The sequence below is a fragment of the Gossypium hirsutum genome, chromosome A06 (assembly GCF_007990345.1).
Source record: "Gossypium hirsutum isolate 1008001.06 chromosome A06, Gossypium_hirsutum_v2.1, whole genome shotgun sequence".
NCBI classification, from domain to species: Eukaryota; Viridiplantae; Streptophyta; class Magnoliopsida; order Malvales; family Malvaceae; genus Gossypium; species Gossypium hirsutum.
The window spans coordinates 24,748,566-24,762,702 of NC_053429.1; the positions used below are offsets into that span (position 1 = coordinate 24,748,566).

General features: G+C 31.4%; 1 protein-coding gene across 1 annotated transcript; it reads left to right on the forward strand.

The window, feature by feature from the left end:
• Window positions 1–9,316: 9,316 nt before the first annotated feature.
• LOC121230662 (eEF1A lysine and N-terminal methyltransferase-like) lies at window positions 9,317–13,468 on the forward strand. The gene is made up of 7 exons (XM_041115794.1): window positions 9,317–9,976; window positions 10,965–11,086; window positions 11,392–11,472; window positions 11,617–11,691; window positions 12,256–12,422; window positions 12,519–12,669; window positions 13,098–13,468. Exons 1-7 carry the CDS (start codon window positions 9,850–9,852, stop codon window positions 13,293–13,295), a joined length of 921 nt encoding a protein of 306 aa, XP_040971728.1. The 5' UTR covers window positions 9,317–9,849; the 3' UTR covers window positions 13,296–13,468.
• The last annotated feature ends 669 nt before the right edge of the window (window positions 13,469–14,137 follow it).

A 14,137-nucleotide genomic window follows, 5' to 3' on the forward strand; every position in this document is an offset into this window, starting at 1 on the left:
GGATGGATTATCACTTCCCTTTTTGTTTTGGGGTGATGATAAGGATATGACGCTAGGGACAGAGAAGATGGGTCCCACTTTTCAGTTATTACATATCTATTACTTCCAATCACGTGGGGCCACGTATATCCTAGTTCCAAATGCCTTCCCATAATTAAATCATGTCTAATGTTAGGTTTCAATTTTTGCCACTGGGACAAGTTACCCTTTCTCCACCTCATCACGTCTCCTTAAGACTTGCATTTACCGGCTTATTATTATTATTATTAATATGATCTTAAAATTTTTAATAAAATACGAAAATATTCACTACTTTGATTATGTACATAAAATTATTTGAAATGAATATTCAAAGTTCATCGAACGAAAGATAACGATACTATCTATATAAATATCAAGGAAAGCCCCAGAAATAAACTATGATGTATGTGTCAGGTTTTTTTTAATTTTTTTAAATTTTAAAAGATATTATTTTATTTGTTGCACTTATGTGTTTTTTTTTTTAAATTTAAAACTGTAAAAAAGGAAACTATATTTTATTTGATAGAACCATTAAGAATATAGCTATTAATGTATTGTATTTTTTTAAAATTTAATTAAATTTAAATATAAAAATAATATTTTATTTGATAGAGTCATTCTTTCTAGTGCGATCAAATAGTTAAATATAACCCTTGATCACTATAAGTTGAAATAAATTTTTTTTATATTATGTTAGAGGAGAGGATGAATGGGAAAGAGATGATGGGTGTTTTTTTAATGTATTTGTGTTTTTGTTTATTTAATAAAATTTATAATTTGAGGTATGTTTTGTTTAATGATAATCTGGTGGAGCTTCGGCATCTGCAAAATTAATGATTATTTTTTTTGCCAGTTATTTATTTAGTTATTGGTTCAAATTGGTTATGCAGCAACAAGTGGATTATTTGGGATTCTCTAGGTCAACGAAATGTTTGAAAGTTTAAGGAATGCCAAATTGAACTGCACGGGTGAGATCATTACTATCAACGGCATTCGAGAAGCAAGATAATAACATTGAAAAACTTGCTCGGACGATTTGCTCGTGTTGCAGTTAAAAATTATATTTTTCAATTTGTAAGACATAATACTATAGATCTTGAACAAAATCATTTAATTATGTTTTATTTGTAAGACATAATGTTAGCGGTCTTGAACAAAAATCATTTTTTTTAGTATTGAGAAAATTGCTCGTGGTGTAAAATTATATATTGTAAGTTTAGTGAAATTATTTTTGAATGTTGCAAATGTAAAATTATATTCTTTAAAATATAATTTTTAAATTATATAAATTGTAAAATTAAATATTGTGAGTTTAGTGAAATAATTTCCATTTAAATCATTTTTGTAATGTGAATTAATCGTTTGGTAAGGGACATTTTTAAAAGAAAGTAAGAAATAGAGGACAAAAAAATAAAGAAACTTTGGGAAAAAAGAGAAAGAAAGAAAAAAAGAAAGTAGAAGAGAGAGTTAACTGAAAAAAAAATGAAAAATGATTGTTTTGTAAAAAAAATATACTGAGACATTTTTAAAATAAAAAAAATTGGACCAAAATATAAATATTTTAACTAGTTACATCGCGTCAGTTACATCAATAACATTAGCAATGTGACTGGTCAGGTCAGATGGGGGTTTAATTTTTTTTTTTTTTGAACTTTTAAGTAAGATATGTGAAAACAAAAATTATTTTGAAGAGGCGAGAGGGGGGAGGAAGAGGCCGGCTGGTACCTTTAAAAGGGAGGGTAGGGCTGATTTTGGTCCCCCTTGTGTTGAAATAGAAGAAGAGAAGAGAAGAGAAAAAGGAGTCGTGTTAGTTTCGAAGTTAATAAATACGATTAAGGTATGTAAATATATTTTGATGTGCATGTATTATATTAGAAGTAGTTATTGTAATATAATAATTAATTATATTTAATTTATATATATTTAAAAAGAAGTTATGCAAATATTAGAATGTATTTTCAAGTAAATACGGACAACATTTTATCTAAGATCAACAAAATAGTAAAATTATTAAATAATAAATTATTTATTCACATTTTATATATGATATTTATTTATAAAATGTGATATGCTATTCTTATATACTACTTTTACTAATATATAGATTTAAATTATAATTTTTTTATTATTGGACAGAGTTGGAATGGTAGATTTTAGATTAAGTTTAATTTTGATGTAATAGCTTGAAATGTCCATAAAATTGGAGGTGACCAATAGTAGGGATTAATCCGACAAATAAAATCAAATTGTGGATTTCTTTTCTTTATTTTCATTGAAATTTATATTAATTTTCAATTAAAAATACATATTAATTTTTTATTGATTTGACAAATCAAATAATTGCATTTATTTTTAATAACTTAAATTTATATCAATTAATCTTAATTACTAATTTGATGTATTGGATTTGTATAACTTAAATTATGCAGTTCTAAAATTAGTCACCTTTGTAATAATATATGATATTATTCTTAATTTAATTTAATCAAATTACTTAAAATTAATTAAAACATTTTTTTAAAAATGCAAACATGTTGAAACTATACTCTGGAAAATACCATTAACAAAAATGAAATTGGAAAATGCTAACATTGATCTCAACTTATCGTATTTTTTAAATATTTAAAAATTTGCGGCCAAACACAAAAAGATGAAGTTAAAGGCTTGAGATATCATAATTTATCGCATTCTTTAAATATTTATTTTAAAGACAATATATATATATATATATATATATATTTGAAGAATTCAAGGGCCAAATACAGGTTACCTTATTTTTAAATTTTTATACTAAGCGATAAAATTAAAATTGTAAAGTTTATAAAAAAAACAAAATATATAATTTTATAATTAAATTTAAATAAAAATATTTAATTAAACTTTGAGCTTCCCAACCTAATATCCCACACTTTAGACTCGTGAACATAACTATGATCAATTTTATTTAACTTATTTTATTTGGGATTTTATTTGATTATTTAATTTTTTTATTAGCAAAATTCAATTTCTTTACTGAGTTAAACAAATAGATATATAGCATATAGTAGGTACGAAGAAATAAATTGATTGGAGAATTACTTAGAAAACATTGAATGTTCAAATTTTTTATTTTACCCTAAATTTTAATTTTATAGATACTTGGTTTATTATATTTTTATAAAATTTTTACTATACAGGATGAGTGTCGGGTATTGAAGTCGCAATTCCATTTTCTTAAGGACACTGCGGACCAGTGGGTCATGCCATACTTACAGTTGGTGGGATTTGGAGACGTCGCATAGATCCGGAGATTCGATTTGAGAGAGGACCTAATATCTGCCTTGGTTGGCGATGGTGCTCGGAGACCCACACCTTCATTATGCATTGCGGGCAGTGCATGATCACATTGGAGGACGTCACTATGCAACTTGGGTTACGAGTTAACGGTGATGTGGCCACAGGCAGAAGCAAAGTGTTGGAACCTTCAGTAACATGCCACAGATTGCTTAGATGGTCCCTTGTTGATGGGGAAGAGAACTTTACATGCTTAACATTGCCATGGTTGATAGCAAATTTTCAGAAGTTATCGAGCATTGCCACTGAGTATGAGGTGAGGTGCGTTGCTCGAGCCTATATTATGCAGCTGATATAGGGTACTTATGCCGAACAACACGTCTAATAGGGTCCACTTAATGTACTTGCCTCTATTGGAGGATTTCAATCGTGCCGGTACTTATAGCTGGGGATCAGTAGTGTTGGTCATATAGTGGTACATGGCCCACAAGATGTTTGACTTCAGTCTCTCGAATGAATACATATAGTGGTACATCGCCCAATGGTGCAGTTATTTATATGGTGGGCAACTTATGATAATACCGAATAACAGTTACACACATAAAATTCAACCTATGGCGGAGTCTGACCCAGAGGACCAACCTTCGAACACACACACTTTACCGGACCAATGGGTTGACATTTTTGGTAAGGGATTCCCGAGAAATGCATATCACCCAGAGATAGGCGACCCCTGTTCAACTTACATGCAACTGCAATCACTGATACCATTTTTGATATGTTTGGTGATACCATGTACTCAACCCTACCTCAGGCTACATCGATCCAGCGCTTGATCCTCTTGATGTGTATAATACACCCCCAATGTCCAGCTTGTCAATGAAGGCCCGTAAACTGCAACACCCTAAATGACGATACCACTCTCGGTTCATTCTAATTTTGATTCCTGTAAATTTCAAGTGTTATGTCATATTTGTTTGTTTAACTAATTTATAATTCCATAACTTATGTTTTTTTTTTCTGTATAACTCATAATATCATTTTCAAGTATTAAAAGTTGTATATGTGTTTATAATTAATTAAAAATATAAGTTAGTTCTAAATAAAAGTTTAACACTAAGGACTTTAGCTAAAATTAAACACTAATGGTTTTAAATAAAATTAAAAGAAAATTTCATTTCCATAAGACCATAAAATAAAAACATCGGGTATATCATTTAATTTCCTCCAAACTGTGAAGATTGGCCAATATGGACGTTTCAATGTGGACACTTACTCCGATTGTGGCCGGCTATTCTGCATATGGTGCAACACTTTGGTTCGAGCTCTTCTTTGATATCAATGTCATTTTGAATCCTCGTCGTTGTCGGTCTTCCTTTGAGTTTCCTACGTAGTGACCTATTTAGAAACATCTCAAACACAGGTGGGGTCACTTCCCATGTCGATACATCCTTCAATACAGGGAACTGTTACCCCAAATACGTAAAGAACATTTAAGTGTGTACACATCGTCGATATATTGTTTGACATTCAAATTGAAGGTTGCACATGTTGCAGCCACATGAGCATATGGGTATTGAAGTGTTTGCAACCTCTTACACTCGTCCCGCTTGTTTCAGATATCAACTCCGTAGGACCTTGCCAGGATCTCCGAGTGAGGACTGATGCACTCTATCACCCAAAAAGGTTTCAAGTTTTGGGAATATAGTTTTGCATTCATCGACCTCGCCCTATGAGCATTGACTTCCATGGCATTCTTGCCATCTTCGATGTGCACGTGTCCGGTCTCTATCTATTTTGCTTGTTTCAATCCCATTTTTGGCATCAGGGTTGGTAGCTTGTAAAATGTAGATGAGAAAATTGATGAAATTGGTAAGTGACATGTACGCCTCAATACGAAATTAATGGCCTCAACAAGGTTTGTCATCATATAACCATATCGGTAGCCATCATGAAAATATTGAGCCTATTACCATGGTTCCATGCTACCCAACCACTGTCTAAGAGAGGGATTGGACCCCACCATGTTAGTCTCCAACCTCACCAGCTTATGCTTGAATCGGTGTGGTTTTAGCTCGTACTCTGTATATGTATTCGATAAAACACATTACCATTCCTTTTAGTAAATTGACTCCAAATATTCATAAAACAATTTTAATCATGATATTTGTACCTATGTTCATGACTTGTTTACACCAATCTTTGTTCTTTTACTCTTTGTGGAAATTGACAGCGATATGGTGAATTCAATAGATGGACCTCTACGAAACCTCATATTTTTTAATCACAACAACAAGACCCTTAGATTTGCCAAAGACAATACAAATGTTGTCTTGCCTGACAACATACCTCTGCAAGTTGCTAATGAAAAATTCTCACAATTCGGAGTTCTTCGACTCCACGATGGCAAAGGTGATCGGTAGAACATTTCTGTTACTGTCTTGTGCAACAAAAACCAGTAGTATCTGCATGTATTTTCTATAAATCCATGTTCCATCAACCTATACAAGCAATTTATCATGGGGGAAGACCCTAACACATGAATCAAATGTCCAAAACAATCGGTGAAAAACTTTTTTCCTCGATTCAAGTTGTCCATTCAAGCCTTTGTAAGGTAATGTTTGCAAGTCCATGATAGTTCCAGGCACTACTCCATCATCACTGAAATCTATCCCTGAATTTCATTGCATAACTCATCCCAGTTGCCATACAACTGCTCCATGACCATTTATTTTGCCCACTATGCTTTCTTTTACGACACTTTGTACTGGAACTGGGCTTGCCTGTTTTTAATCAATGTTGACACATGAATGGTCGGGCTATCTTTCACTAGTGGCATGATGCAGTTGCAGATAATTTTAGCATATAACTTTCGGGGGTCTTGAGTAATACGTGTGACAATGCATGTATGACACCCTTCTAATTTTCGTATTTTTCACTTTTGAGTCCTCTGTATAAATGTAGCCCGAACCCGCTAACTACACTCTTCGTCAACTCTCTAACATTCCCCAACATATAATGTCGGTGTAGACTTGACGACCTTGTAATCAATTGACACCTTCATGTTATACTGTTTGACGGCAAACACACAGTCCACCTTGTTCTTGAACCGTTGCCCAACAAACAACTCCGAAAACTGCGAATTTGACGCTAACCTGTGAGTAGAAATTATATATGTGTACTTGGGGAACTCAGGTGCATGCGCTGCATCTAGATCTATGCACAACATGTCACTCCAAGGTTATTTCGTAAGACAAAACCATGACTTGGGTTATCTGAAGAAGGGGCGTGAACATTTTCATCCTCCTCCGGGCCTTTATCCTCAATATCCGTTAAAACCTCATCAAGATCAGGGTCACTATAATCTTCGACATTGTGATCAGAATCTTTACGATTATTAGACCCATCTTTGAAATCTGCATTGGTGCCTATCACCTCCAGATGTATTTGTAGATAGGACCCGGGACAGGGTTGTTATATGAACTCCCACCATAATTTGGATTTTTGAGCAACTATGATGTCTTTCCCTAGCTTAACCTAATAGTTTAGTAGGAGAGTTGGGTTGTTATATGAACCCAACTCTTTGTCGACCTTAAAATACACAACCAATATTACATTCTACAATTTCACCATAAAAAAAAAACGTATACCAAAAACATCGAGTTATTTATCTTCACAGCTCTCCTACTAAACACAAAAAATTCTCTCTTTTCTTCTTTTCCAGTTCAATTGTTACCAGAATGTTAACAAGATCTATATATGTAGCACCACCAAGGTGGTTATGCCAAAGAAAATGGCTCCACCAAAATAAAATAATAATTTCACTAAAAGAGCTAATTTTTTAAAAAAAAAGAAAAATTACATTGGTGGCGCCATTCTATATGGCTCCATCAAATAAAATAATATTTTTTTAAATTAAAAAAAGTAAAAAACTAAAAAAATATATGTTTTCATTTTAATTTTTTTCTAAAAAAAACCACATTATATTGGTGACGCCATTTAGAAAGACTTCACCAAATAAAATAATATATTATTTAAATTTTTTTAAGAAATATCCCTGACACATAAAAAAGTGGTAGTGCCGGTTTGAATGGCTCCACTACCATTATTTATTTCTTGGCCCCTAATTATTGAAAAATCTTAGTATTTTCTTGGTATTTATACAGGTGGCGCCATTCTCCTTAGCTCTACCAGAAAATTGATTTTTTTATTGTGATGACTGATGTAGCATGTTGGTGCGCTATTCTCTTTGACTCCACCAATTTTACTATTTATTTCAAATTATTAGGTACATAATCAAGAAAGTGGGTCATTTTCCTAATTTATTAAAATTTTAAAGTCATTTTAATAAAAAAGCCGCATTTATCATATTTATATATAAAATTGTAGGGGCGTGCAAAATTCGGCTAAAACCGAAAAAATTAGGTTAACCGACCGAATTCGGTTAATCGGTTGGTTAACCAAATTAATTCGGTCGGGAGTCGGTTAATAATTTTTTGAGTTTTCGATTAACGGTTAATTTGATTCGAAACCGGTCGGTTAATCAAATTTTTTCAGTTCAACCGAAAAAATTAATAAATAAAATTATAATATATAAATAGCTCACTATTCACTCAAACTCAATCCAACATAAACCCAAATACTTAATCTAATATATATTAACCCAAGTACCCAACCCAACCCAATTACCCAACCCAATCATAAAAATTACTAATAATTTGATAAATAAAAATAAAAATCTAAAACTAAAAATAAAAATAAAAATAAAAATAAAAATAAAAAACATATAATTTTATACAAATAATTCGGTTAATTCGGGTAATTAGGGTAATTCGGGTAATTTAGGTAATTCGATTAATTCGGTTAATTTTATACTTATTTTAACCAAAAATTAAAAAACATATAATTTTCTGTTAATTCGGTTAACCGACCGAATTTACTGAAAAAAATTTGGTTCAGTTAATTTTTTTGAAAAAATTTCGATTTGGTTAACGGTTAAAAATTTTGAAGGGTCGGTTAATTCAATTAATGTTATTTCGGTTCGATTAACCGATTGAACACCCCTATAAAATTAGAAGGCTTCAAAGCATCTTTTCGCCTTAAAGTATAAGGTTTGCCCTTTTTTAGTATTTAAATTTTTCTTGATTCATCTAAAGTTATATTAAAAAGTTTCTTGTTGTAATGTTAGTCGTGTGATACTTTAACTCAATTAAAAAGTGTCATGTGATACTTTAATTTAATTAAAAATTATCATATGGCATCTATATGTATTAACAATAAAAATAGATTAAAAAATTTAATAAATAAATAAAATTATAATAAAATAAAAATATAAAAAACTATTAGCTTAATAATCATTCAACACCCAATCAACTCTTGATTAACACAGACCAATGATTAGTCAAATCAATCAAAGTCAAAGGATAATTTATTTTTATTTATTAATTATTAATTAAACTATTTTTTAAATTTTTTATATTTTTTAATCTATTTACTATTTTTATTACATATGGATTTCATGTAATAATTTTTAATTGATTGAAGTGTAATTTGGCCACATTTGAATCATATTTTAATGGTTATGAATTTTTTTCATGGTAGTGGAGTGAGCTAATAACAAAATAGGTATCAATCTAAATAAATAAATGATTTTCAATGCATGTTTGTTATGTATTAATTGATACCAATGATAATAATTGAAACGTGAATGTTTAGAATAATTACTAATAGGATTAGTTCTATTTATTTAATTATTTTGCTACATTTTTATCATTATTTAAATGTGAGATTGTAGGTTTAATTATGAATTTAGCCTTTGTGTTTGAGGTGGGTTGTAGGAGGAAAATATTGACTTCTACCATCAAGCTTTTTACGGTTTTGAAAGGTCAATTATAGGGCACATAATTACGCTTTGTTTAGACGTATTTTTTAAAAGTATTTTTGACTTGCAAGATAAGTAATTTTTATTTGAAAATTTTAACTTTCGAAAAGCACTTTTGCTCAAATAGAAAAGTTAAGGATATGTTTGGTTCAGTGTATTACCTAATACAATACAGGCCGAATACGCGCGTATTACATGACGCCTCTAATCCGGCGTTTGGTTCGCTGTAATAGGCATTACGGGCGTAAACCAATCCCGACCTAATCCCCTTTTTCGCTACTTTTGTAATCCCTTCCCAAATCCCTGTAATACCTATTACGTCCGCCTTCCGTCCCCTGCTCTCTGTTTTACCCTCCCTCCCTACCCGACCCTCTCCTATTCTGTCCTCAAAATTTCTCCTTCCATCTCCCACCGTTTTTGTTTATTATTCTGTCCTCATCGTTTCTTCAGTCTCTGTCTCCTCCCATTTCCTCCCAACCCTATCTGCAACTCTCTACTGCTCTTCAATATTTTCACAAAATTGGAAATACCTGATAGCTGAATCCAGTGAATCCTTTGAAAGTGAAGCGTTTTTCGGGTCATCACCTCTAATCCAATATCGGGTGAGTTTTATTTCGGACCGAAATTAATCTGCCAATTCTTTTGTTCGACAATCTTTTATCAAATATTTTTGCATGGTACAGTCTGAAGCTTTGCTAACTAGGGATGGATTGTTTGACAAAAGTGTTTATGGAACAGAGAAGAAGAAAGCCAGTTCATCTTCCAAATCCAAACGAAGAGGAGCCCTCAAAAGAAATAATGGTAATATGTTTTCTTTGAAATTTTTGGGTAGAATAACTCTTATATAATGTTGGGTGAGTTTGTTTGAGTTGTAAAACTTCTTTCACATTGACATGTGGAATCCCATGAAACTATTCTTTTAGACCATGCTGTTTTTTTTAATTACTTTTTTTAAGAGATAAGAGCAAGGTGCAGAACTAGGAATTAGTTTCTGGGAATGCCTTTCTGCTACTGTTTCTGTAATCTGAAATTGTGCATTGGAATGCGAAGTCATGTTGGACTGTTAGATATTTGTTCCAACAAGTTTTTAATGTGATTTCTGTGTATGAAGTTTTCAGTAGTGGAGGTAAAACTGTTCCTTGGACCATAGTGTCCTGACGGTGAAAAAACAAGTAGTGAATTTGTGCTTATATGCTAGGCTGACAAACAGTTGATCGTTTGCTATTTCACTGTTCATTTGGTCATGTCTAGCTCATTGTTTTTTTGTTCGTTGGTGGTTTTTGGGTGATTCCTAAACTTTGGTTGACTTTGTTACCAAGTTGGATGGATGTGTTTTTGGAGAAATAATCTACTGTCTTGGAAGACAATGGTCTTGCAGACTCATTTCTCATGAATTTCTACGTTTCTATTGATGTCTTAGATCTATGGTGTTGGGCAGTTGTCCTTTCTTATGCTTCATTTTATATAATTCCTGTGCATTGAATGAACTGTTGTTTCTTTTGGTGTATTATTATTGGTAAAGGGGGGAAATATGGTGCTATTTTCAAGAAAATTGGACAGAAATCATTGAATGAGCAAAATTCTGAGTTCTGTCTGTGTTTTTTATTAGTCGCTGTTTATAAAAGCAGAGCCACTTCTATCATGTCATTGAGCAACATTTTGTATTCAAAGTACAGAAATTACCTTCCATCTACAAGACTCTTCTTAACTTTTAAATTGTTAGAATGCTGACTCCATCACCTTTCAACTACTTGTGTGTCATTCTGATGTTGTTTTACATGATATGTAGAATCAAGCGGCAAAATGAAGGTGTATCATGGTTATTTGGCCAGTTCTTATCATACAGCAATCATTTCTGGGTTTTCTCTGATTTCATCCTATTTGGAAAGTGTGGCATCATCAGGGAATAGGGTAACGCTCATTCTTTTTTCTTTGTGGAATATTTGGTAGATTTTTGCCCTCCACCTATTTAGATATCTGTAATTGCTGTTTTGCTCGTCTTCATCAGATGTTGAAAATTTATGGTTGCCAGTTTTAAGTATATTTGGTGGTCATTTGATGTGATTGTTGTGTATTGGGAATAGACCTACTTTAGCCAACTTTCAGATTTGGAGGTCTAATCTTTGTAGCATAATGTTTGTCTTGTTTCAAATCGTTGATGCTTATTTTCTTTGATGCACTGCACTACTGCTCATGTCAGAAGTCATCTTTCTCAGGTTAAAGCAGTTGTGATAGGTCTTGGTGCGGGCTTACTTCCTATGTTTCTTCATGGATGTATGCAATCTATGCAAATTGAGGTAATTCTTACGTTACCCTGTCAAAGACATGTTAAACTGTCTTTCAAAAGGAATTGCTTTGTTAAAAATTTTATTGAATCTTCTGATTGATTTTGAAGTTGACTTCAGTTGATGGAAATAGTGCAATGGAATTTTTATGCACAGGGAGTGGAGCTAGATCCTGTTATGCTTAACCTTGCAAGAGACTATTTTGGTTTTACTGAAGATAAACGAATGAAGGTAACTGACTGTATCTCAGTGCATTTTTAGTTTGAAGTGATTAATCCTTTCCTGAAAAATTAGTACCATTGTCACTGAATAGCTTGTTTCCAATAATTATCAAATTGTTTTTGTTTCATCCTTAAACCTGGCTTCAATATAACTCAACTTGGGAAATATTCTTGATTCATAATTTGACCTTCATAGGCGTTTATGGTCAATGATGCCAAACCTTCCAATTATTGTCATTAGAGGCTGGATTGTTTGGTCTAATTAGGAAACCTGTGAGGCCCTGAATATTATCAAGCCTTAACTGAAAGTTTCTTATGAACTTTCTTAAACCCTCTTAGGTCAATTGTCTAACTACACACAAATATTTATGTTATTATCAAGACGTCAGCCGTATAGGAAGTATCTTCAATGTCTTAGGTATAATAATAAAAGTTGGAAAAGATAGAATGAATATGGTAGGAAATTTATCTGTTTCACCTTTTCAAGAATGCATTTGTAAAAGAATTGTAAGATGACAGATATAATATATATTTTAAATAGAGCTTCAAATATTTTCGCCTTCCAATTTTTTAGGTACATATTGCTGATGGCATCCAGTTTGTCCGGGACTACAGAAACTTATTTTCAGCTGGCAATGAAGTGCTCCTTTCTTCCAACGGAAGTTGCAAACTTTCAGATGCTGAAAGCAGAAGTACCGCTATTGACATAATTATTGTTGATGTGGACTTTTCTGACTCAAGGTGAATTGCTCTATTAACGGCTACAACAATTGTTGTTGCAAAGCGGAAAGCTTTTAAATACATCTTTTAATCACCTCTGTTGTATTGTCTTTATAGCTCTGGACTGAGATGTCCTGCTGCTGATTTTGTGGAAGATTCTTTTCTTCAAAACGTAAAAGATACTCTTTCCGAGCAAGGTCTCTTTGTTATTAATTTGGTCTCAAGGTCTCCTGCCATCAAGGATGCAGTTGTCTCAAGGATGAAAGAGGTGAGATTAAGAACATAAATACTCGCTAATCAAAGTTCATCTCTTGTTTCATGGTTCTATACTCTCTCTATAAATCTAATGTAAATATATTTAAAAGCTTCTTATTACTATTTATTTCTATGTTGGTCCGACTCTTTTTTCCTTAAGTACCCATGTCCGACCTTTATCTTTACATGGATTCAAGGATATGACCCTCCTAGGAATGTTTACTGCATCCCATGTAGTCTAATGCTACTATTTATTTTTATAAATTTAACTTCGTTGATTGTTTTAACCATCGGGAACTTATTATGTGGATTTAAGAATTTAGAAAGCTAACAGTAGTTCTTGGATTAACTAATTTTTCGTTCTCCATGCTTACAACATTTATGTAGCATCGAACCATGCAAATCTCATTGCAATTTGGTTATGTTATGCTCATCATTCAGGTTTTTAGCCACTTATTTTGCATTCAGCTGGAGGGAGAGGTCAACCTAGTACTTTTCGGTCTTTGTTCGGAGTCTCACATTGAGGAGGATTGCATACCTGATGCTGCCCTTAAACTTGATAAATTGCTCAAGTCCGAACATCCCGAGATAAGCCAGAGCATCACAGATGCAGCAAAGAAGCTCAAACGTTTAAAGTGAAGACCGTTTGATAACAAAGTTTCCCCTTTAATGTATTCTCAAGTAACTCGAGAGCAAGCTTTTGCAGATTTTGAAGCAAATGGCATTGAAACTGGGTGACTGAAGATTGCGCCACAGAATGAGAAAAGTCCGAGGTGGGTTTTTATTTCTTTTCTTTGAATGGTATGCATTCTTACCATTAAATATCAATGTTCAAACTTTTTGATGTTGTAAAACTATATAACATATGGATTTTAATGTACAATTTCATTTTCATCTAACCTTTTCTTAATATAAGTTAATTATGTTTATGCATAATATAATTCTCAAGTTATATATTGATTTTAGTAAATTCATATAAGAACATTTTATTATTAAGAATTTTATGAAATTATATATCACTATATAATTATATTTAATATTAATTATTTTAAATTGTATAAATTCATATAAGAAAATTTTTATTATCAAGAATTTTATGAAATTATATATTATTATTAAATTATATGTAATAATTATTATTTTAAATTATACAAATTCATAAACTATAATCATATTAGTTATAATAATTTTAAATTTTATTAAATCATATATTTAATTAAATCATATTAGTTATAATCATATATTATGATTTGAGTAAATTCATATAAGAATATTAATTATTAAGAATTTTATTAAATTATATATTTTAATTATATTATATTTAATAATAATTATGTTATTTTATATTTTACAGTATCATATATTATGGTTTGAGTAAATTCATATAAGAATATTAATTATTAAGAATTTTATTAAATTATATATTTTAATTAAAATATATTTAATAATAATTATGTTTAAATATGATTAAATTATTTATT